At 44.5% G+C, this 23,157-nt stretch overlaps 4 protein-coding genes; 3 read left to right on the forward strand and 1 right to left on the reverse strand.

Annotated features, from left to right (window-relative positions):
* Positions 1–536: 536 nt before the first annotated feature.
* On the forward strand, positions 537–5,066 carry GSTUM_00002148001 (uncharacterized protein). XM_002835981.2 has 12 exons: positions 537–727; positions 784–1,096; positions 1,255–1,354; positions 1,423–1,509; positions 1,600–1,978; positions 2,031–2,189; positions 2,259–2,373; positions 2,430–2,514; positions 2,568–2,647; positions 2,700–4,395; positions 4,457–4,617; positions 4,676–5,066. Exons 2-12 carry the CDS (start codon positions 1,064–1,066, stop codon positions 4,850–4,852), a joined length of 3,072 nt encoding a protein of 1,023 aa, XP_002836027.1. The 5' UTR covers positions 537–727; positions 784–1,063; the 3' UTR covers positions 4,853–5,066.
* A 569-nt stretch (positions 5,067–5,635) lies between these two features.
* On the reverse strand, positions 5,636–6,339 carry GSTUM_00002149001 (uncharacterized protein; the record flags this gene model as incomplete). The annotated part of the gene is made up of 3 exons (XM_002835982.1): positions 5,636–5,727; positions 5,795–6,265; positions 6,315–6,339. 3 exons carry the CDS (start codon positions 6,337–6,339, stop codon positions 5,636–5,638), a joined length of 588 nt encoding a protein of 195 aa, XP_002836028.1.
* A 424-nt stretch (positions 6,340–6,763) lies between these two features.
* GSTUM_00002150001 (uncharacterized protein) lies at positions 6,764–8,058 on the forward strand. XM_002835983.2 has 5 exons: positions 6,764–6,900; positions 6,980–6,998; positions 7,069–7,220; positions 7,286–7,465; positions 7,530–8,058. Exons 1-5 carry the CDS (start codon positions 6,879–6,881, stop codon positions 7,622–7,624), a joined length of 468 nt encoding a protein of 155 aa, XP_002836029.1. The 5' UTR covers positions 6,764–6,878; the 3' UTR covers positions 7,625–8,058.
* Positions 8,059–8,766: 708 nt separating this feature from the next.
* Positions 8,767–11,480, forward strand: GSTUM_00002151001 (uncharacterized protein). XM_002835984.2 has 3 exons: positions 8,767–10,094; positions 10,197–10,566; positions 10,619–11,480. The coding sequence occupies exons 1-3, from the start codon at positions 9,817–9,819 to the stop codon at positions 10,844–10,846; spliced, it is 876 nt and encodes a 291-aa protein (XP_002836030.1). The 5' UTR covers positions 8,767–9,816; the 3' UTR covers positions 10,847–11,480.
* Positions 11,481–23,157: the final 11,677 nt, after the last annotated feature.

Here is a 23,157-nt window from a genome sequence, read left to right on the forward strand (position 1 = left end):
CTTCAATGAGAGGGGAGAGGAGGTGTGGTAGTGTTAGGGTATCCTAAAGGTAAAGTTGTTATCTTATCATATCATTATCGCGGGGAAAAATCCACAAACTGCAACTTGAAACCTGTCCTTAGCCTGGAGTTGTTTTATATGTTACTGTAATGAAGGGAGCGCTCGGCTCCCGGTATGATACCGTCACTGTCAAATGGACCCTGCATCCCCGTGTTATAGCCTACCGAAGGAATCCGGGGGAGGACAGAGAGAGGCTCTGACACCTATCGTACTCGAGTACAGTTGTTTGTGGGGCTGGGTTAGCATACCCGTCTATCTCTCTCAGGGTTATACAAGCACGGGTATGATACTGCACTGCGTATCGTAGTCGGTAGATGCTTCCATCTCTCTCTCTCTCTCTCTCTTTCTGCAGATTGCAGCTCTCCCCTGACTTTTTCGTGCAGCCCAATACATGACGGTATTGGCTCCATCATAAGTGCAATAATTGTGAGTAACTTAAATTGAGTCCATCACACATACTGGTACTGTAACTCCAGCCACGACCACCATAATAACTCCCCAGAGAGCATCATCATCTCATCCCACAGCCACACACACAAAGATTTACTGACTCTTCTTCCTGTCATAGGCAGCCACACAACCCTTTCACGAACAGTGACGCGGTCCCGAATCCTTATGATCCCGGCAACATTAAACTTGACTAACACCCTGCTGATGCCAAGACAGGGTAACTCACTGTTGGCATTATACTAGAATACAGGTACAGTGCTGATAGGGCGGCAGCGAGCGGTACCGGGACCGGGGGTATGTAGCTCGGGACGGACTGTGCTTGTACTGTACGTGTAAGGGATTATTTCCATTCCGCTTACAATACTTGTACAATAGAGGTTGTGTCACACCCTTCTCTCCCCTCCCTTGCCCTCTCTTTCTTTCAAGGGTGGAGGAGATGCTCTCACCCCTACTCTCTCCCTCCCTTTCTCTCTTCTAAAATTACGACATCACCGACCTATACTATACATACATACAAACCCCTCCAGCAAAACTCGGACCCTCCAAATACAGTATGGCCACAATTAGACCTATTGAAGGCCGCTCGGTACGTTGGAAATCCCTCTCCCTCCTCCCCCACCCCTCCTGCTGGAATAGTTTGTAAAGAAGGAAGAGGAAAAATTTGTAGAAAAGAAAAAGTGTATTAAATTGAGTTGTGCGTGGCCGGTTTTGTGCTTTCGCCTTGGATTGGCTTGTTTTTGATAGGTTCACCAAATACAATCTGGACAAGTTATTAGCGAGGGCTTGACCTCTGTTGTTAAAGAATTGGTGGAGAATGGATTGGATGCTCATGCTACGTCTATCGGTATGGCAATCGTCCTCTTCCTACACCGTGAATGTATGGGCTCTGATTGTGTGTGGGGGGGAGTGTAGAAGTTAGGTTTAAGAGTAATGGCCTCGATGCAATCGAGGTTATAGATAATGGGGATGGTATTTCGCCGGAAAATTATGAGAGTATTGGTAAGGGATACGTTTTTCCCTATTTATTTATTTATTTTGGCTTTTTACTGCTGGGGGGTTTTGTCTGCTGAATATTGGGTGTCCGTCCAGCTCTCAAGCACTGGACTTCCAAGTTGACCTCGTATGCGGACCTTGATTCCGTCACCACATTCGGCTTTCGAGGGGAGGCTTTGTCCTCGCTTTGTGCTCTCTCAGACTTGCAGATAGTCACCGCGACGGCGTCTGAAGCTCCGAAGGGCACAAAGCTCGAGTTTGAAATGTCCGGGAAACTCAAGTCTCGCTCCGTCACGGCCGCTCAGAAGGGGACTGCTGTCCTTGTAGAGAATATATTCAAAACGCTCCCGGTTCGCCGGAAGGAGCTGGAGAGGAATATCAAGAGGGAGTATACGAAGGTCTTAGGCATACTCCAGGCTTATGCTGGCGTATGTGTTGGGGTCAAGTTCTCGGTGTTCAACCAGCCGGCGAAGGGGTATATTGTCGCGCTTGTTTGAATGAAAGAGGAGTGCTGACTGGGTTATTAGGAGGAGAACCCCGGTTTTTGCTACCAAGGGCAATCCTACCGTTAGGGAGAATGTCTCAAATGTTTTTGGGGCAAAAGCTCTGTCCGCCTTGGTCCCAATGAATTTGGAGTTTGAAATGAAGCCTACGAGGAAGGGATTTCAGAAGGCAGCAAAACCCAGGTGAGTCCCCCTTCCTATTATAGTTCTATCTGGCCCGTGAGCAAAGTTACATATAATTTCGGGCCCTAGTGAAAAAATGATCAAGATAGTGGGCTTTATATCACGGCCTGTCGTTGGGGAAGGCAGGCTGGCCCCTGATCGTCAGATGTTCTTCGTCAACGGAAGGCCTTGTATGCTACCCCAGGTACGTAACTGCTGCATATGGGCTGTGATCTGAGCATGCTGCTCACAGAGTACAAGGTTGCTCGTGCTATAAACGAAGTGTACAAGCATTTTAATGTGACCCAATCGCCATTCATATTTGCCGATATCCAGCTTGATACTAGTCAGCCCTTCCTTCGGCGCGTTGTGTAGACAGGCAATTCTAATCAAGGACAGATGCATACGACGTCAACGTTTCTCCCGACAAGAGGACCATCCTCCTGCACGATCAGGCGGAAATGATGGAGTCATTAAAAGTGTTTACCTGAGACCCATGCCAATGAAATGATATTGACGGGGCAATAATAGGTTTCACTGACGGACTTATTCGACAATCACGAACAAACTGTCCCGAATTCAGTGACCCAGTCAAAAACGCAAAACTTGAAGCAGATGACTCTAGATAAAACTCCTGCCAAACCCGCGCAAGCAATGCAGCAAGTAATGGAAGATGATTCCGCCGAAGAGGATGACGCAAGTTATTATGCCCCACCCAAATTACTGAACATTCTCAGTTCATCGCCTTCCCGTGCTGCCGCTTTTGATTCTCTCTCGTTGGGACAGTCTACAGCAGCAGGTTCTGATCCAAAAGGGAAAGGCAAAGAAACCCATCCAACACCCTCCTTTCGGAGCATCAAGAATCCCGATAAAGTTAGTGGGCCATCCGGAGGGCCTGATGCTGCTGATTATGAAGATCCTGAAGGCATGGAAGAAGATGTTATGCTCCCGTCTCTGCGCCTAGAGTCTCAAGGCTTAGTTCACCGAGCTTCTACGAGCGCTGTTCCCGCTGCTTCACATAGGTCTCCTAGGAGGCCGCAGCAGGGTCCGGCAACAATAAAGATTGGTGATCGGGAGCCGGTAACTTCTGGGGGGGACAGCCCCCCACACTCGCCCACTAAGCGGAGGAAGACGGGTAATGGGCCGGCGAGCAGGAAGGGGAAGACAACCGGCATTTCTAAGTTCTCCAGTACACTTAGTCGGTTCGCAGCGCCGGGAACTGAACTGCCACTCCCGACCACGGACAACGAGGAGTCTGAAGACGGTGATCATCTTATGGATGAGGATGATAATTCAGAAGTTGTAGAGGGTGAAGAGAGCAGCAGCGAGGCGGTTCGGGATGGTAGGGCGGAGGAGCCGGCGACAGATATTATGGCGCTAGATGGGGGTGAGAAAGGTGGCGATTGTAGAGATGACACCGAAATGACTGCGGTCGAGCCATCCACTAAAGATGATTCTCCCCTATTCCTCCCAAACCTGAACCCCGATGTCGACCCTGACGATTCTGAGGAGGACGAAGAGACCGCCCTACAATCCCCCGCCTCCTCCTCCGATGCATACGTCGAAGGGGGCTATATAGACGAAGAACAAAACCGTCAGCAAACCGCTCAAAAAGCCGAACGCCTCCTTAAAGAAGCCGAAGAGAAGCCTACACAGCCTACTACCGAATCCCTCGAACGGGCCTTGCGAATCCTAGAAGACTCGCACAAAATCTCTACGAAGAATGCGGTCCGCTTCGTCCCTACCTCAATCAACAAGCTGCGAGACCGAGTGCATGAATTATCCAAGGTTGCCTCGACCGTAAAATACATCGCGTCACCGGGCCGGGGTGAGACTGGGCTGGAAGAACGCGATGATGTCGCTGAAGAACGCCTAAACCTAGCCGTCACAAAGCAAGATTTCTTCGAAATGCAAATAAAGGGGCAATTCAACAAAGGATTCATACTAGCAACTCGGGCCGACGACCTCTTCATAATAGATCAACACGCCAGTGACGAGAAGTACAATTTTGAAAAACTACAGCAGGTGACAATCGTGCAGAACCAGCGGCTGGCAGTACCGAAAAAGTTGGACCTGATGGCGGTGGACGAAATTGTTGTGATCGATCACATAGATACTTTCAAGAAGAATGGGTTTGTGATAGAGGTTGACACCGGTGCGCCCGTTGGGGAGAAATGCAAGCTTATTAGTTTGCCGATAAGCAAGGAGACCGTGTTTGGTTTGGATGGTACCGTACCCCCCGCTCTAAACATATGAGATGAGGTTTGGGGCTAAACTTGTGAGGATAGATCTGGAAGAGTTAATCCACCTAATAAGCGAAGACCCCGGGAACTCCGCCGTACGCTGTTCGAAGGTGCGAAAGATGTTTGCTATGAGGGCATGCAGGAAGAGCGTCATGGTTGGAAAAGCACTTACGGAGAAGGGGATGGAGAAACTCGTCAAGCACATGGTGAGTCACACTGTTCATTCCCAGTTGCTGTCAGGCGTGCTTAAGAAGTGGTGTATAGGGAGAGCTAGATAAACCCTGGAACTGCCCGCACGGAAGGCCAACGATGAGGCACTTATCGGATCTAGGTCGGGCAAAGTACTGGAGGGGTAGGGATCAGGAGAGATACGGTGGGTTGAAGTGGGGAAGTGAGTCGTGGGCGGAGACGCGGCTGGCGATTGAAGCGGCGGCTGAGTGATGAGTTGTGAACGGGTGATAGGTTATGAATGCTGGTGGAGTTTGTGCAATTTAGCGGTTCTGAGCCTCTATATTTTTTAGAGAGCTATTTTTGCGACATCAGGTTGGAGAAGTGTCATATGGTATGGTTTTGCTGCTGTTGTGGATTTCAAGGAGGTGATATACGGTAATGTCTTTGTAAATCCTATATAAAGGTATCATACCAGGTCAGAACGTTTCGTCCGACGCCCGGTTTTACACCCAATTTAACGAAAAATGGGCATTTCCAAACAGACATTTCCCAACGCTACCCTTTTGAAAACACTTTAATTCTTTCCATAGACCAGACAATTACTATCCGTTTAACCCTCTAGAAGTAGAGCTGTAATGAATCAAAGCTGTGTTAACTGTTTATGATGGTGTCCACTAGTGTGAAAGTGAGCTAGATTTTTGTATGGGGAGCTATACAAAAAAGCACATCACAACCAATACTTCATACTAAGATGACATTTTCTCCTCTCCTTTATAATACTTAAAAGTTCTGTAGTATTCCCCATGTTGTCTGTAGGCTTACTAGTTGCGCTCCAAAATTCTAGTAGATTTTCAAAGGCATTGCACTGTAAGAGAGGGTGGTGAAGGTGGATACTCTTGGTATAAAAAGGGCATCGGACAAACGTTTTGACCAAGTACTGTATAAACGAATTACATGCAAACTTGAATCTTAACACCACCGCTAGTCCCTAAGAGATACAGAGGAAAGAGGAAAAAGGAAAAAAAACCTTGAAAGTATGATAAGCCAAAGAACTTACATGACGTTCCAAAAGTAATTCGCATAAAAGAAATGTGAGAACTTTCTCTCGATATTGACGACGTGTATATCGCCCTTTGAAGAGTTTCCTGTAATAATAATCATAAAAAGTAGTCAGCACCATCCCACTAGAAATAGAAGGGAAGGAAAACTCACGAATAACCGCCTTCGAATACCCCGCCGCCCCATCCTCCTGCAAATCAATGCCTAGGGACCTATAAACTTTCAACTTCAGCAACGTCCCATCCTCGGCCTCGACAAGCGCGCTCTGCATGGGGTCCTCCCCATCAACCTGCTCGAGCTCCTCCTTCAACCTAGCCAACTGTCCCTCGAGCCCATGCGCGCTACTCTCGAGCTCGTTGATGCCCTTCGCCAGCGCAAACTTCTCGCGATCCAGCCGCAGCATATTGGCGCCATGCTCTTTGCGCCCTGCCGCGCTCGCCGTCGCCTCCATCGACTGCTTCGATATCTCCATCTTACGCGACAGCGCGCGCAGCGTCGCGCGCGAGTCGTCATGGATTTTTTCTCGCTCTGAGGCGATGCGCGTTAGGGTTTCGTTGATGCGTGTTAGGGAGTGCATGTCGCTGCTTATGTTGAAGTTTGAGAGGACTTCGTGTATTAGGAATTCTATCGGGGGGGTTAGTGGTGGGGGGATATAATGGGGTAGTGAGGGTACCGGGGGCTTCATCTAGGAGGACCATTTTGCCTGATTTTGGAACTATTCCGTTTTGCCTTTGTAAAGCTGTGGAGATTTGGAAGCCGTTTTCGTACGTGGGGGGATTGTAGTGAGTGAGATGGGAGAGGAGGAAGAAGCTGTGATGAAGCAAGAACTCTTATCGGCTGAGAGAAAAAGAGAGTCCAAAACCGTTACCACGGCAACCCCCCTCCTGTCTTTCAGCCACGCGAGACCTTACTGTTCACCAGCCACTCACACACTCTCAAAATTTATATCATAATATTATATCATAATAATAGTATGATACTTGTATAGTAACACAAAATCCACTGCCACAAATGCCATCATAATTATCATACACAATCCATCCGATCCCGTATCGCTGCTCGCTCATCCGCCACTTTAAAAGTGACTGGCTACCCTACCGACCAACCCGCCTCTGCACTGGAGTACCTTAACCTTCAATAATTTCCCCCCAACAACCTATCTCACTGTCCACCATACATAGACCCGTTTCACATTCGGGTTTTTTTTTTCCGAGCCAAGTTTTTCAATTAGAACTCGATGCCGTCTGATAACCTGCCACGTGAGTTGTTTCCCCCTCATTTCTTTTTTCCTTTCGATTTCTAAGTGAGCCGGGAACTGAATGTTTTTCGAGGGGTTAGACGCTGTCGATGCAGAAAGGTTTGTTTGCCCCCGGTATAACTGCTACACTTTACAAGTATCGGGCATGGCGGAGGTTGATATTTAGTAGCCCTCTCAAGGAAGCAGAGCTCCAGGTTCTTCGTAACCAGTTCGAGAAAGAGGGACAGTTTGTTGGCGTCCAGACTAAGTTCAACTACGCATGGGGTTTGATCAAGAGCGAGAAGCGGTTGGAGCAGCAGATGGGGGTTAGGTTATTGACTGGTTTGTCCTCTTTCCCCCTCACTCCGCTTTAGTGTTGGGTGGGTGGAGCTGATCGGGTGGAATAGATATCTTCCGCGACCATAACGAGCGCCGCCGTGAATGCCTTTACTACCTTGCTCTCGGAAACTATAAACTTGGGAATTACGCCGAGGCTAGGAGGTACAATGACAGATTGCTAGAGAACGAACCGGCGAATTTGCAGTCGCAGAGTTTGAGGGGGTTGATTGATGATAAGGTTGCTAAGGGTTTGTTCTCCAATTTTCTATTGATGATGAAGTTTCGGGTGCTGATGTGTGTGGATTTGTGTAGAGGGTATGCTCGGCGTAGCCATCGTCGGCGGTGTAGCGTTAGCAGCAGGACTTGTCGGCTCCGCGCTCTGGAGAGGTATGTCTAGAAAGCGGTGAGCAGTGGTGGAAGTGACACTTGCTGCGCACATTTGACTCTGTGAAGGCGCTTGAAAAGGGGTGAATGATACGAGGGAAACGATTGCCATGTATTGATGCCCCGTTTCCTATGATCAACGTATTGTGGAAGGGGGAGGAGGGTGTTGACTAAACTTGGGGTGAGATTATGCATAGTGTGGTGGGGTTTCCAGAAAGCCGTGTAGCAGCTGTGATAGGTTCTCTGCACAGTCTTTGATATCTCTTTTGTGTCCCTTTACTTTACTTTTTGCCCGTTTTTTACTTCACTTCAAAGGCACTTTTTCTTTTATTGGGGTTTGATTTGGCAGGATGACGGGGTTAGCTCCCGTATATCATGGGTATTAGATTTTTCTTCCTTCCTTTTCTTCTTCAATACTCGGCTTCCGTGCTCATAGTAAAGAGTGTCAGTACTATCACGCTCGAGCACTTGTTGTGGAAATAGAAGTCGAGCACCGCGATCCCCTCGGGTCAGAGAGTCCAGATACACAAGGAAACTGGATGGTCCAGCCCTCTACAGTAACTTATCGATAGGGTAGCATACAGTGTGTTCTAGAATCGCGAGATTCTGGCACTGCAAGTGCCCACACAGAAATTAGGCACCGCAAATAAGTCTCGACCAATCAGACTGTAAAGACTTGGCAATCCTCGCGAAGCCGGAACAGACTAAGTTAATCAGAGTTGTTCCTTAGATCAGAGCCACCGCACCCATGGAACATTCCAGCGATTTCGGCCTGAAGCTGGATTGCCCAGGATGTTTTTTGGTTTTCCGCTAGCCGGCCAGTATTATACGATACCGGTATCGGATATGCCTCTGTGGGAGGAAATTTTTAACTTGTGATATGGTACCGCCAAAGTCACTGTCGATATTCGAGTAGGTTATGGCAACTTTCGTGTGGTACGGGTATTTTGCAGGAATGGGGGGAGGGGGAAATCTCGCAGGTGTAAATTATTAAGCTGTGATATGTACCGTACCAGTATCAGGCATACCGGCAGACTGCTAGCATCACAGCTGCAGCCAGTGGTCGATAGGGCTTCGAAACCCTGCTGTTGCTAATCGATAGAGCAATCTCTATCATAACCCATACTGAATGCATCGGTTACTGTCACTGCACTTCCGATTCGAACCTTCCGCCACCTTTTCGTGTCCTATCTGGCGATAACTATTAAGTTCTGTATCGGAGCCGTGATTTATGGTCTCGGGGGGGGGTCCTGCTTTCTTTTTCCTTTTATCACCATCACCATACCGGTAGACTATCTCCCTCTCCCCCTTCATCTGACTCTGTCTGCGGCATCTGCGTGGCTCGTGTACTCAACGGGCCTAGAAACTGGGAACTCTATCATATCATAATACAATTGACGCTGGTTTTGTCAGGTTACAAACTTGCGGCTGATACCGGCACCAGCTACATAACCCTGGAGTTCGTTGCCCCACCCGGCCCCTTGTCCACCCCCCTGCTCAGTCGACATCATCCCGATCCTTAAACCCCCTCCTCTTCCTTCTCCAAGCTTCAAACTCACCCCACACCACTAGCCTACAACAAACGAGAACGCTCATCCGTTCCGTTCCTCCTTTCGGTAGTCGCTTGACTTGATATTGCGGCCCCCTCTGCTTCTGCACAAACAAACTCAACTACACCCCTCTTTCCACCCTCCCACGAGTTTAACTCCGGAGAGCACAAATTAGCCATGTCTTCGAACCAAAGCCATCCTGCCGAGCGGGAATTAGTTTATTGCCACGCCTGCGCAGAGGAATGGTATAGAGATGAGCATGGCTTGGTTTGCCCGCGCCCAAACTGTGGTAGCGATGTTGTCGAGATCGCAAGCTTCCCGTCCCCTTTGTCCTGGTTCTTCTTCCCTGATGGGGGCCATCATTGTACTAATTATTAATCTACGCCTTGCAGATTGAAAGAAATAACGATCCCCGGGTGGGTCGAGGTGGATTCGCTTTTCATCACGCACTTGATGATGCTGACGATGATGACGACGACGATGATCACAGACACCGTACCAATGCCACTTTATTTCGTTTTGATGGCCCGGGCTTGAGGGTCACCTCTACACAGCGGAGTTTCCGAGGCCCTCGTAGTTCCGACCAGCCGCCAAGGCAGGGTTCGGCGGGCTCAACGGGCTTGGACGATGATATCCCGCTAGTTGCTACGGAGGATATGGTGAATATGTTCACGAACATCATTCAGACACTGGTTGGTCCTGTGACATCACCTGGTCAGCCGCCACATCGGCCAGGTGGGGGTGGATCGCCACAGTCACACGGGGCTGATGAACATAACCACACCCATTCTCATGCACATGCCCACGCACATGCTCATATGTTTGGCCCCGCGGGGCTCAGTGGCTCGGAGAGATTCTTCTATGATTCTGGTGCTAGATTGAGCCCGAGAGATGCAGATGCGCCGCAACCGGCAGGGGAGCCGCGAGTGGTGGACTTGACAGCGTACGTTATTGTTGCTATTACTTTCGGGACCCTGATGATTTTACTGGCAGCCATTAGGGTACAAGGTGTATTGTTGCTAACATGTTTTAAATATATTGATAGGATTCTCAGTTTACTTGGACCTAGGCAGGAGGGGGGTGGGCCTGCACTTGGTCCCGGCCCGGGCGGTTTGCTTGCTCGATTAATGGGAATGCCCCCCGGCGCAGAGGGTGACTTTGTCTATTCTCAGGCGCAGCTTGACCGAGTGCTTTCACAACTCATGGAGCAACACCAAGGAAATGCTCCACCTCCAGCTTCGAGAGAGGCCATAGAGTCTCTGCCTAAAGTTAAGGTCACTCACCAAATGGTATTAGACGGGGACGACTGCGCAATCTGCAAGGAAGACCTTGTTATTAATGAAGAGGTCTCGCAATTACCATGTAAACATTGCTACCACTTCCAATGCGTCTCGAGATGGCTAGAAGAGCATGATGTAGGCGCTCGTCGCCCCATATCGCTCACTACTACAAAACTAACACTTCTAGACTTGCCCTATATGCAGGCATCCAATTACACCAGAAGATCCACGACAACAGCCACAGTCACCAAATGCGCAACAGCCCCGACCAGCTGTATGGCCATTTAACACTTCTTTACGCCCGCCGAACGAGTCACAATCACCTGGTGGTTCTTCCTCCCCCAGCAATGGCGGCAACAGTGGTTCTAGAAGTAGCGGTGGAAGCAGACTTGCGGACCTGTTTAGGCGAGGCTAGGGAGCGGGTGGTGGGGAGCTTTTTTTTTCTTCGAAAAAAAAATTAGGCGAACTGTGGGAGTCAGGTTTCATCGATTTTTCCCCTTCTCCATCCTCCTTCCTGAGTCGATTTTTACCTCTTCCTCTGCGTTACCTTTTCGCTGTTTCGGTTCTCGACTGAAACCCTGTCCTGATCAAGTAATCCTGTAAAAAAAATCAATTCTGCTCTGTGGGTGATTCTTTTTCTTTTCTCCTTTCTCCTTTCTCCTTTTCGTTATATCTATCTAAGCTAGGGATCGCATTCTTTCTCTTATTCTATTTTATTGTCTCGTTGCTTCTCGTTCAACGATAGAGGTTTACCTTTTTGTAACCCTAGGATCTGAAATACTGAAATTAACTTGCTGGTATGGGGATATCTACGGCAGGGTGTCTATGGGCAAATTATTTTCGGTGGCTTTTTTTGTGTTTAGCCTTGATAATTTGCTGGCTTGGGTTGTGTGTCTTCGAAATCAAGGAGATTTAATGGTGCTTCTGTGTCAATTCTTGTTTTTCTTTAGAATATGTATTGCGTGCGGGTTCTGAAGATAGTGGTAAGCGGCAGTCGGAGCATGGATATCGTAGTCAATTTTTCTTCCCAATAATAAGGTTAATACAAGCTCCGTGCCCAGGGTATTATTCTCGTGAGAGTGATTTTCTATGATTCATTGTGTCTGATAATTTTTTAGTATCGAGTAAGTACAGGTGTTGCATTACCCGTAGATTACTTTATGGTGTTAGCCAATAGTATCTACACAATTTGTGTAGGAATTATTTTTTGTTCTATGTACGAGGATGTGGACAAAAATCACGGTTAGTGATCGCACATCGCAATCACAACCCCAATACCTATATTTGCTGAAAATGACCTCTATCCCCCCATGAAAGCCTCCCCTCGGTGAATGGCATAGCACACCGATGCAAGCCAGAGTTCTCACATTGCTCTCCACTGGGCTTTCACAATCCGAGATTTCATGGCAGACTGGGGTTCCACAATGAACAATCAGTGATTGGAATAAGCAGCAACGGTCATGAAGGCAATGGGACTGACCAGGACACCCACACCTCCTAGATGAGCGAGATGTTTGGCGATTAATCTTCCATCTCTGAAGTGGCTAGGAGGGGCAACACCTTTGCTGGCAAAGGTTGAGTTAAGTGGTGGGATTGACAGTTTCTGTTAGGCGGAGATGATCTGTATAGATACAGAATTGTCTAGGCCAATCAAGATTTGTTTTGTAGATGGAGATTTGTCTAGGAAGGCCCAAAGGGTAACTTATTTCATTTACGACTACTAAGAGTAAAGTAAAGTATAATTGAATTGTAATACAACATTATATTGTTAAGGTCTCTTCTCTACTGCTTGGTAGTGTATACAAGCTTGGGAGGCACTTCGATATTTATATTCTGCATCTGAGTGTTCATGGACAACATCTATCTCTCATACAAATTGTGTACCTCTTTAACTATAACTAGCAATGTTGGATATTCTCCTGAAGTGCAAACACTATAAGACCCTGAAAACTATCATATACTCTTCAGTAATTACTATTTTGTCAATTGGAAACTGTGCTGTTTCCAATAGTAATTATCTGATCTTTAGACTTATAGCCTAGTTCACAAGTTGAACTGTGTTGGCCTCAATTGTCTTCCCTATTGATGAAACGATTAGTTTCATTCACGGGTTGTGTCTGCAGGAGTTGTTGTAGATGTAACCTTTCTAGATCACCGACTTTAAACCTTCATAACTCCTGATCTAACTGCCAGATATCTTCCAGATAACTTCCTACTAATTTAAAGGAAGCCATTCTACCAGGTTGGTAGATAATCCCTTGGTTAGCAACTCCTGATTGTTCTAGGTAGTAGGACTTTAGTCATTGTTTGGTATTAGATACAATTCCTGCAATTACAAAACCTCCTTGGACCTGGTTGTAACACTCTGCAAAGTCCGTTGACTTCTTTGGTAGTATTCCTTGGAGTTCTAGACACTCCTAATTATAGTAGGGTGGATGAGAATGTGTTGGCCCTTTATAGAGATCCTCTAACATTCAATATCATATCTTTGAGCAATAATGTCCTGTTACTTATGGTCTGTACAAAAGATGTTACATTTTTGAAGCCTAGTAACTCTTTGAGTAGTTGACAGATTTACTCTGTTTCTCTTTTCGGATCTAGCCGAATGTCCCCTCTCATAGACCCTAAGAACAGGATCTGGTTGGATAGATAGCAGCAATGTAGACGGTGTTTTCCTAACACCTTGAACTCTGTGGTATTACAGTTACAGGACGCAACTAAGATAAATATGTATGATGATATGTGAGCCCCATAAGGGGGCTGGAGGGGGGTGTTGGAGACCAGAGATTCCAATTCTGAGTGGAGTTACCTTACTTAGGGTAGTAACTAAGTATCAGATCCCAATACTCCTAACAGTTTTCTCTATGATAATTAAGTAAGTATTAGAGAAAAGAGGATACTCTAGATGCAAGGCTTGTAAGAAGCCTTTTATTAAAAGAGAAAATGAGCAAAAGTGTAAGGTCTATGCTGAGGAACATATACTCAAGCCCATAGACTGATGGCGAAAGCATATGTTTTCAGATAAATGTATCTTTGATACATCTCAGCAAAGTGGCATTTAGGTTACTTGACTTTCTGGAGAGGGCTACCATGATAATTGCATGTAGTATTTATTTCATAGTGGCTGTGCATCCCAAATGATATGGGGAGCGATTAATTATAATCAGAAGTTATCACTAGTCTTTCTTGAAGGAACAGGTAAAAAAGGAATTACGGTAAAAGACTACCTCTATCAGGTTATTGAACCAATTATTGCTCCTGCCTACATGCATCTCCTAAACTATGATGTATCTGCAGAAGCCGAATTTATTGAGGATGAGGCTTCAATTCATAGAACCTAAGGAATTCTCATAAAATGAAAAATGAGATTAGGTATTTCACTTCATGCTTGGCCAGCTTTGTTACCAGTCCTAAATCTGATAGAAAGAGTATAGAGGATATTGAAGCAACAAATTAAGAGAAGAGATACCTTTCCTAAAACCATCTATCAGATGAGAATGGCAGTTCAGGAGGTGTGTGATCGTTTATAACCTAGTGATTAGAATTGTTATATCAACAGTATGCCTACGAGACTTGCACAATTCAAGCAGTGGAAAGGGATGCAAAATAAATTTTAAGATTCTTTATATGTTTACATTTGCTACTTGTACTGTGGTGTATTTTTTTTAATTTTTTCTTCTATCTTGATTATTATAATATTCAAGGTTGTTTAAGGGTGGTCAGGTGTTCAGAGATATAATTAAATATTATTATGATTTATTATGTTTCACACATGACTCCACTATAAGTCATATGACTTGTTTAGGTTATGATTTGTTATGTTTTACAGATGACTTGATTATAAGACATAGGTTTTGCGCATTTGTGTAACGATCCGTCCTTGGATAGTTAGTTCTTGGCGATGGGGAATGATACTTCTCTTCTTCTGTTTCTTTCCTTAGTCTTATGATAGCACTAGGCCTCTGCCTATGTTACCGATAGTATAAGACCTTGGTCTTCTATCTGGAATGCCTATCATAAGCTTTCTCTAACTCTTCTTCATGAAGCGCTCTCTTTGGCGTAACGATAACATTGCAATAAAGATAAAAATCGTAAAGGTGTTTTATATTCGTTAAAGTAATAAGTAGGAAAAGTAAACAACATGGTAGGATTCTGACTGTAGAAATAAAAACATAATGAGGAGTGGCTGGGCGGGTACTGCCCTGCCACCTGAGGAATGATGCGGCCGGTATGATGAGTTAAACTTGGTAAGATCATCAGTCTAACCCAAGGGCATTTTATATCGTGAGACCTAAGGACTCTGTTAAAACCCAACAAGAACATGAGCTGGCCCAGAGAACGACACAGGTGATCCCCCTAAACACAATGTTCAATCCCCGCAAACGAACATGAAACCTGTGAGTAGATGATAGACAGGAAGCTGAAGATATTTTACTGAAAGGGGCTCGTAAGCGACTGTGATAAATAGCTCAAATTGCCAGTATCGTGAGGTAACCAGCAGGCAATGAAATAAGAAGCAAACAAGTAATCCGCCATGCAATGCCTAACAAACCTCAATACCAAGAACCCTAGGAACTACTGAGCAAATTCAGATATCTCTCACAGAATCCGAGACATCAGGACCCATCATGGGTGCGAAAGAATCACTTGAGGTGAAGCGACGGCAAGGACAAGGAAAAGTATTTAGAACAAAGCGTGAAGAGCCTATCCTCCATGACCGCATTGGCCTCCTTATTTAGTGTTCTTCTCACCTGTAGTCATGTGACCCAAAGTGGTCACATGTGTGAAACCAAATCATAACAAACTAATCATATGACCAAAGTAGTCACATGCTCAAAACACATGACCTCATAGCAAGGTCATGTGCAAAAACTCATAAACCAATTATACTACAATAAACAAGTCATATAACTCGACTGAGTCACATGCGTGAAACCCATGACCTCATAATGAGGTCATGTGTGAAATATAAATCATATGCGCAAGGCATACCTGCAAGGCATACCCGCAAGGTATACTCACAAGGTATACTTACTCGGAGCACATCTCATGACTCATAATTGAGTCATGTGCGAAACATAACAAATCATAACATAATAAGTCATATGACCTAAATAAATCATATGCATGAAACTATAACGTACCTGTGACTCATAATCATGAGTTATGTGAAAACCTTTTCCATGCCAAGCCACGTTCGTGATATTAGCTCCTCTCCCTCTAAGCCTGAGTCCCATCAGGCTTTGTCTCCTAGCTTCAATAGTTCATGTCCTGCCAAACACATGGATCTCCGTAACCTATTGAGCTTGTCGTCTGCTTTCCGCCATCTTACCCTCACTGTTTCCAAGGTGAGGTTTGCCATCTCGATCGTGCATCACTGGGCATCGTTCGGCTGCTTCATCTCTTCGATCGTTTTATCGTTTGTCGAAATTGTGGCCTCGGCTTGGCCCAGTTGTTCTCAGAGTCCTCAGATTTGCCTATGTAGGCTTCTGGTATCTGGTTCCATTTCCGTGGATGAATTTTGGGCTCCTCCCTCCCTGGGCCTCATCCTTGAGGCCCTAGCCCTCTGCCATATCGTGGCGTCCTTTCTGTCCAACTCTTTCTTTGTCCCATCCTTTCGCGGGTAATATCCTGCAGTGATTTTCTTCATCCTGTACATCTTGCACGTGTTGTTGAAGCTCTGTTTCCAGTGCTTTAGGGCATGGTCTGGGTGTGGACCAAACTTTTTGTATTCTCTCGGGAACCATCCCGAGCCCTCTTTGTCCCCATAATGTGTGGGGCATCCATCATTGTAGTATACTGTCTATGACATGGCATTATACTGTGCTTGTTTTTCCCTTTCTTTGAGTTCTTCATTGGTTGACCCCATGAATGAGTATTCGGGACTGGTGGGTATGGTTTGTATGGGGCTATCGCCCCCACCCTTGTACAGTTACAATGGTGCAGGAGGCTTTCCCTCGCCTTTGTCTTGGTTGAAAGTAATTGTTACCTGAGTGGGGCTTGGCTGGATATCACTGGTGGAAGGTTGAGAGGGCATCTTGTGCGTGTTCGAAGTTTTGTGTGAAGTACCAAGTTTTATTGTATTCAGGTGAATATCCCATCCACTTGGGTCGGTATTGGAGGTAACTGTACAAGAAGCGGGAGTTGACTAGTTCGTCGAGTTCGTATTCTGGTTCTCCATCGAGTTCAATAGGAGGAGGTGGAATAATTGCGTGTGAGGGAAACTTGTTGTCGTTGTGTAATTCGAGGAGTGAGATGTGGAATGTGTTGTGTATTCGCATTGAGGGTGGAAGGTTGAGTTTATAAGCTCAGCTGCCCACCCTTTCCAGTATCCTGAATGGTCCGATTTTCTTGTAGTCCCATTTCTTTGATGGTCACGTCGTATGGATATTGCATGGTATTAGCCATACCATATCTCCAGGTTGTATGTTTGGATCTGGTCTTCGGTATTTATCATATTGTTCTTTTTGCCATTGTTGTGCTTGACTCATTTCATATTGTAATGTCTGGTGTAATTTTTCCATCTCTTTTTTGTCATGTGTTATACCGTTAATCGTATGATAGGTGGTCTGACATTGTGGATGTTGTCTGTAATTCGCGAAGAGGGATGTTGTGCTGATCGTTTCTTGTTTTCCATTATTGTATGCGAATTCAGCCATTGATAGCAGTTTGTACCAACCATCTTATTGGTAATTGACGTAGGCCCGAAAATATATTGTTCGAGTATCGCTTTTACCCGTTCTGTTTGTCTATCCGTTTGCAGGTGAAATGCTGTCCTCAGCCTGTTTTGTATCCCCATTTCTCCGGTTACTTTTTTCCACAATCCTGATGTGAATAATATTCCTCAATCGGTAATGATATTCTTTGGGATGCCATGAAGTTGGCAGACTTCTTGGAAGAATGTTTGTATAAAATCTCTTGTGTCCATATCCTTTCTAACCGGTATAAAATGCCGCATTTTGGTCAGACGATCCATCATGGACCAGGATGCGATTGAAATTTTCCAATACCGGGAGGTCCGTGATGAAATCCATAGTAATTGTTTCCCATGGTTGTTCGGGAACTTCGTTTGATTTCAGTAATCCATATAGTGCATGTTTAGCCGTTTTCATCTATTGGCATATGTCGCAATTTTTGACATATCTTTTGACATCTTTGCATAGTCCTGGCCAATAGAATGACCTCGTGATGAATTCCGTGGTTTTAGCCGTTCCTTCATGTCCTGCCATTTGGATATCGTGGTGCTGTGGTATGATGTCTGTTCTTATCTTTTCTTCTTCCGGAATCTCTTGTTTTCTGTCTTACTACATGTTTCCACCCTCCCATTAGCATAAACCTAGAGTAATTCCCTTCATCTCCTTTTTTCCTTCCTTCAATGCTTTTCTTATTGTCTGAATTGTTTTGTCTTTTTCGTTTGCTTTCTTGATTTCCTTGTCTTCTGTTGATATGAATTGTATAACCTCTATTGCCTCGATGTAGGTTTTTGGTAATAGTGTTCATATTTTTTGCTTGATTCTTTCATCTTCTTTTGTTTGTAGTTTGTCGCTTGTAATCCTTGTGAGAGCATCTGGCTTTCTGCTCTCTTTGCTTGGTCAGTATTCGATTTTGAAGTTGTAATTGCTGAGGTGTTCCATCCACCTTATCTGGTGGTCGTTCAGCTTTTTCGTAGTCATGAATGGGACCAGATTCTTATGGTCAGTTAGAACTTGGACTGGATAGTTGTTGTTCAGAACGTATCTCCTCCATTCCTTTAATACTTGAACTATCTCTAATAGTTCTTTATTCCCAACGTCGTAGTTGCACTTTGCAGGGGTCATTATCTTGGTTCGGTAAGACACTGGCCTCCATTTTCCGTCTTCGCAGTGTTACGATAGTATGCCTGAGTATACATATTTTGAGGCGTCCATTTCGATCATTGTCCTTCAGTTTGGGTTGAAATGAACCAATATTAGTGCCGATGTTAGATGTGTTCATATTGCCTCATATTCTTTCTGTTCTGTTTCTCCCAATTCCCATTTCTTGTCTTTCTTTGTTAGGTTATAGAGTGGTTTTGCAAGCCTGCTAAATCCCTCTATGAACCTTTGATGAAAGTTGCAGAATTCCATAAAGTATTGAACATCTGTTTTGATGTTTGGTTTGGCCCAATCCCATATTGCTGCTGTTTTGACTGGGTCGACCTTGATCCTGCTTCGATTGATGATAAATCCGAGGTATTCCATTTCTTCTTTATGGAATTCGCATTTTGTTGGTTTGATCTTCACTCCTGATCCTTATATTGCTGCCATGATATTGCTGATATCCTTCTGGTATTGTTGCATGTTTTCCGAGTAGATGAGTATGTCGTCCAAGTATACGATGCAACATATGTTGAGGTACTTATTGATAGTACCTTGTTGATCCATCTTTGAAATGAAGCTGGTGCATTGGTTAGCCCGAAAGGCATAATCAAGTATTCGAATATTCCGTATCTCGAGGTGAATGTAGTCTTCCATTCATCTCCTGCCTTGATGTATATATTGTGGTATGCATCCTTGATGTCAAGCTTGGTGAAGTATTTTGCTGACCGCAGTCTATCCAGTGCCTCTCCAATTAAGGGTAGTGGATATTTATCTTTCTTGGTAACCGAATTGAGGGCTCTGTAGTCCATGCAGAGTCTCATTTTTCCATCTTTCTTTTTGATGAATAGTATTGGAGATCCTCCTGATGCGAAAGAGTCTCTGATCCATCCTCGCTTTAGGTTTTGCCCGATGTACTTTCTACGTTTTTCGAGCTCCGCTTCTCCTAGTGGGTATAACTTCTTGTAGAGAATCTCTTTTGTTTTTTCCGTTTTCTTGTCTTTGTCTAGCTGAATTTCGTGATCGATTCCTAGTCTTTGGAATGTTAGCTCGGTAGCTTCCTCTTCTTGGAATAGGTTCGTGAATTGATGATATTCCTTTGGAATTAATTCTTTCCATCCCATTTTGCTTTGGTATTTCTTGTCTTAGATTGCTAGTTCCGTGCTGATGTTGATTTTCACTAAGACCGCTTTTTCATCTTTGTATGTCCATTTGAGAATTCCTGTTGTGTCTCCTCTTTAATAGTACCATCCAAAGGCTTGTGCTGTGATCTCCTTAATCTTGATTCTTTTTGTTGTATCATGCTGGTTTGGTTTATACTTCCAAATCACTAGTTATCCCTTATAGTTTCTTCCAATTGATCTACTTCGCGTAGATCGTCTCTCTTGATTTTTTCGATGATCAACTGTACGATTCGGTCGTCTTTCTGGGCTTCATAGTCCTCTTGAGCCCGGTTGGCCAGGACCACTTTGATTTCACCTGTATAGTCAGCGTCGATCACCCCTGCCAGGGTCAAGAGTCGATATTTGACTGCTAGACCACTGCGGGATGCTATCCGTCCATAGGTGCCTTCAGGTAGTCTGATGGCTATTCCTGTTGCTATCATTGCCTGCCTGTTAGCAGGTATCTTGATTTCTTTATTGGCATACAGGTTGTGTCCTGCTGCCCCTTTGGAATCTTTGGTAGGCACTTTTGCCTCTTGGTCCAGTTTTTGTATCCGGACTCTCTTATCTTGCCGCATCTCAGTGAACTTTGTATGCAAAGTTTTTTCTTCCGCTTCTCATATTAGTATTGAGTAAACTACAGGTGAACTGTTGAGACATTATGTCGCACACAGTTCGCTGGTAAAGGTCATCTTGTTCTCGTTCTAATTGATCGTCGGGTTATGTTTTCATAACCATAGCATCCCTAGGACTATCTCATGGTTTTTTAGATCTGCTACCTGAACGGTTGCCGTTTTCCTATGTCTGTCAATATCTATAGGTACTGTTGCCATATAGGTTATAGGATCCATTGTACTTAGCTTTCCATCTGCTAGGTAGACTTGTCGTGCTTTCTTCGCTTCTTTGGTGGGGAGTCCATATTTGTCACAAATCTCTTTGTCAATGAAATCTTCAGTTGCTCCTGAGTTGAGCATTGCATATATTATTGTTTCTTTGTCTTGTTCATTGTATATCTTCGTCTTGATCATCTCATGATCTCTATCTTCTTCTCTTTGCGTGTGTAGTACCATGTAGTAGTTCGCTAACTTGATGGGTTTTCCAGGTCCACATCCTGTGTCTCCCAGACTACCGTTTACTGGGGACCCTTATTGTTTTCCGCCGGTATATCTTCTGTGATTATTTCATGAATGTTGCTCCTCTTTTGAGCTTGGAAGCGATTATTTCCAGCAGCTCTGGTCTCTTGGTATCCACCGTCGGGTCGGCTTCTGCATTCTCGTATCCGATGTCCTGCTTTTCTGCACCTTAAGCAGAGTTTCCCATTTATTCTTCTAGCGTATTCTTCCTTAGACAGGTTCAGAGCTGGTCCTGCCTTTGATTTGTCCAATTCTATTAGCTTGCCTGGTGGTAATGCTCGACTTTCACCTTGAGCTGATTGCGGTTTGAAGGTTCCATCCACATTTCTGGATAATTGGGCCACCCTGTGTACTATAGTATTTTCTGAGTTGTTTCGAAACATGTTTAGCTTGCTTTCCTTATCAATAGCCCATTTTGCAAATTGTTCTGCTGTGGTGTAATGCGAGTTGGAGATTCCTCACGCTTTGTGGAGTCTTTCACTACGGTTTCTCAGGAGGATGATGTAGAGGGTAGCATCATCAAACTTGGCTTCGTATTCCAATAGTTGGCTTTCGTTCCAGTATGCCAAAAAGGTTTGTTTTTCTTGTTGGAGTTTTTCCCGCTTTCGTCTTGCTATCTCTTTGGTGTTGGGATCTGTGAATTGTTCGAAGAGTGTCGCCTTGAAATCCTTATACGTAACCCATTCCCTCTACTTCCTTTGATCTTGGAAGGGCATGATCTATTGCCCTGCGATTCCTCTTAGTAGAGATTCCACATATAGAATCTTGATCTCATCATGGTGTTCTCCATATTCCTTAATGGCAAAATACCCTTCGTATTGTGCCAGGAATATTCGTAGCTTATCTTCGGCTCCTTCGTATGTGTCGAGTTCTTTTGCTATCGGTCATTTGATGTTTCCTTATCCTGTATTTGGTGTTGCTGCTAGAAATGTCTGAAACAGATTCTCAGTTATGCCAAGTATGCTAGTGCCTGGTGTGGGAGCGGCCAGGGCCGGTGGCTCAGGTACTACGGATCCCAATATTCTCTCAGGTCGTGGAGTTCCTGCAGGAGAGCTATCGACTAGTGATTCTTTCTCTGGGGTTACTGGGCTTGCTGCCCTTGAGGGCTCTGCTGAAACGTGATCTAGGGTGTTGCTGAATCACCTTAGGTTAAGGTTTTGATCATCGATGTCGATATCTTCTTCCCTGTTTTGGTTGAAGGATGCTGTCTTGTATCGTTTGGCATTGTACTAGGTAATGCTTTGTAATGTAACGATCCCTCCTTGGATAGTTAGTTCTTGGCGACAGGGAATGATATTTCTCTTCTTCTGTTTCTTTCCTTAGTCTTACGATAGCACTAGGCCTCTGCTTATGTTACTGATAGTACAAGACCTTTGTCTTCTATCGGGAATGCTATAGTAAGCTTTCTCTAACTCTTCTTCATGAAGAGCTCTCCTTGGCGCAATGATAACATTGCAATAAAGATAAAGAATGTAAAAGTGTTTTATATTCGTTAAAGTAATAAGTAGGAAAAGTACTTAGAACAAAACGTGAAGAACCTATCCTTCTCGGCCGCATCAGCCTCCTTATATAGTGTTCTTCCTACTCATAGTCATGTGACCCAAAGTGGTCACATGTGCGAAACCAAATCATAACAAACTAATCATATGACCAAAGTGGTCACATGCTCAAAACACATGACCTTGTAGTAAGGTCATGTGCAAAAACTCATAAACCAATTATAACGCAATAAACAAGTCATATGACTTGACTGAGTCATATGTGTGAAACCCATGACCTCATAACAAGGTCATGTGCAAAACATAAATTATATGTGCAAGGTATACTCACAAGGCATACTCACAAGGTATACTTGGCAGGCGCACATTTCATGACTCATAATCAACTCATGTGCGAAATATAACAAATCATAATATAATAAAGCCTATGACCTAAATGAGTCATATACATGAAACCATAACATACCTATGATTCATAATCATGAGTCATGTGAAAACCTTTTCCATGCCAAGCCACGTTGGTGATAATACTCTAGCTACATTTCTGGAAATAATGAATGAGGTTCTTTGGGAATTTCTAGACCAATGAGTCATATGTTACTTGGAGGACATTTTCATCTATTTAAAAAATGAGAAAGAACATATTGAGTTAGTAATAAAAGTGTTACTAAGATTAGCAGACTTTCAGCTTGCGATTTCTGTAAGGAAATATTTCTTTCATGTTACAGAGGGGTAATTTCTAGGCTACATGATAGCCATCAATAGAGTATCTAAGAGTACTCAAAAGGTATATTCAGTATTAAACTGGAAGTTACCTACATCTGTTAAAGAGGTTTAGATATTTCAAGAATTTGTGAACTTCTACAGATGCTTTATAGAAAACTTCTCAAAGATTTTTGCTCAAAATACAGAAACATTAAAAAGTAATCCTAAGAAGTTCCAGTGGGGCCCAGAACAGGAAACATCCTTTCAGGAACTTTAGAGAAGCTTTACTTCAGCTCCAATTTTATAACATTTCTTCCTAGAAAGAGCAAAATTGTGGTGGAAATAGATGCTTGCGATTTTGCTTTGGGTTGTTCCTTGGCAAGATACTCGC

The sequence above is a fragment of the Tuber melanosporum genome (genome assembly GCF_000151645.1).
Source record: "Tuber melanosporum whole genome shotgun sequence assembly, scaffold_122, strain Mel28".
Taxonomy (NCBI): domain Eukaryota; kingdom Fungi; phylum Ascomycota; class Pezizomycetes; order Pezizales; family Tuberaceae; genus Tuber; species Tuber melanosporum.

Coding starts and splice junctions, on each gene's coding strand:
- GSTUM_00002148001 (XM_002835981.2), top strand. CDS start 1,064: ATGGCCACAATTAGACCTATTGAAGGCCGCTCG. Junction 2,190..2,258: donor CAGAAGGCAGCAAAACCCAG/GTGAGTCCCCCT, acceptor TTCGGGCCCTAG/TGAAAAAATGATCAAGATAG. Junction 2,515..2,567: donor CGATATCCAGCTTGATACTA/GTCAGCCCTTCC, acceptor AATCAAGGACAG/ATGCATACGACGTCAACGTT.
- GSTUM_00002150001 (XM_002835983.2), top strand. CDS start 6,879: ATGCCGTCTGATAACCTGCCAC. Junction 7,221..7,285: donor GGGGGTTAGGTTATTGACTG/GTTTGTCCTCTT, acceptor CGGGTGGAATAG/ATATCTTCCGCGACCATAAC. Junction 7,466..7,529: donor TGATGATAAGGTTGCTAAGG/GTTTGTTCTCCA, acceptor GGATTTGTGTAG/AGGGTATGCTCGGCGTAGCC.
- GSTUM_00002151001 (XM_002835984.2), top strand. CDS start 9,817: ATGTTCACGAACATCATTCAGACACTGGTTGGTCCTGTGACATCACCT. Junction 10,095..10,196: donor CGAGTGGTGGACTTGACAGC/GTACGTTATTGT, acceptor ATATATTGATAG/GATTCTCAGTTTACTTGGAC. Junction 10,567..10,618: donor GATGGCTAGAAGAGCATGAT/GTAGGCGCTCGT, acceptor TAACACTTCTAG/ACTTGCCCTATATGCAGGCA.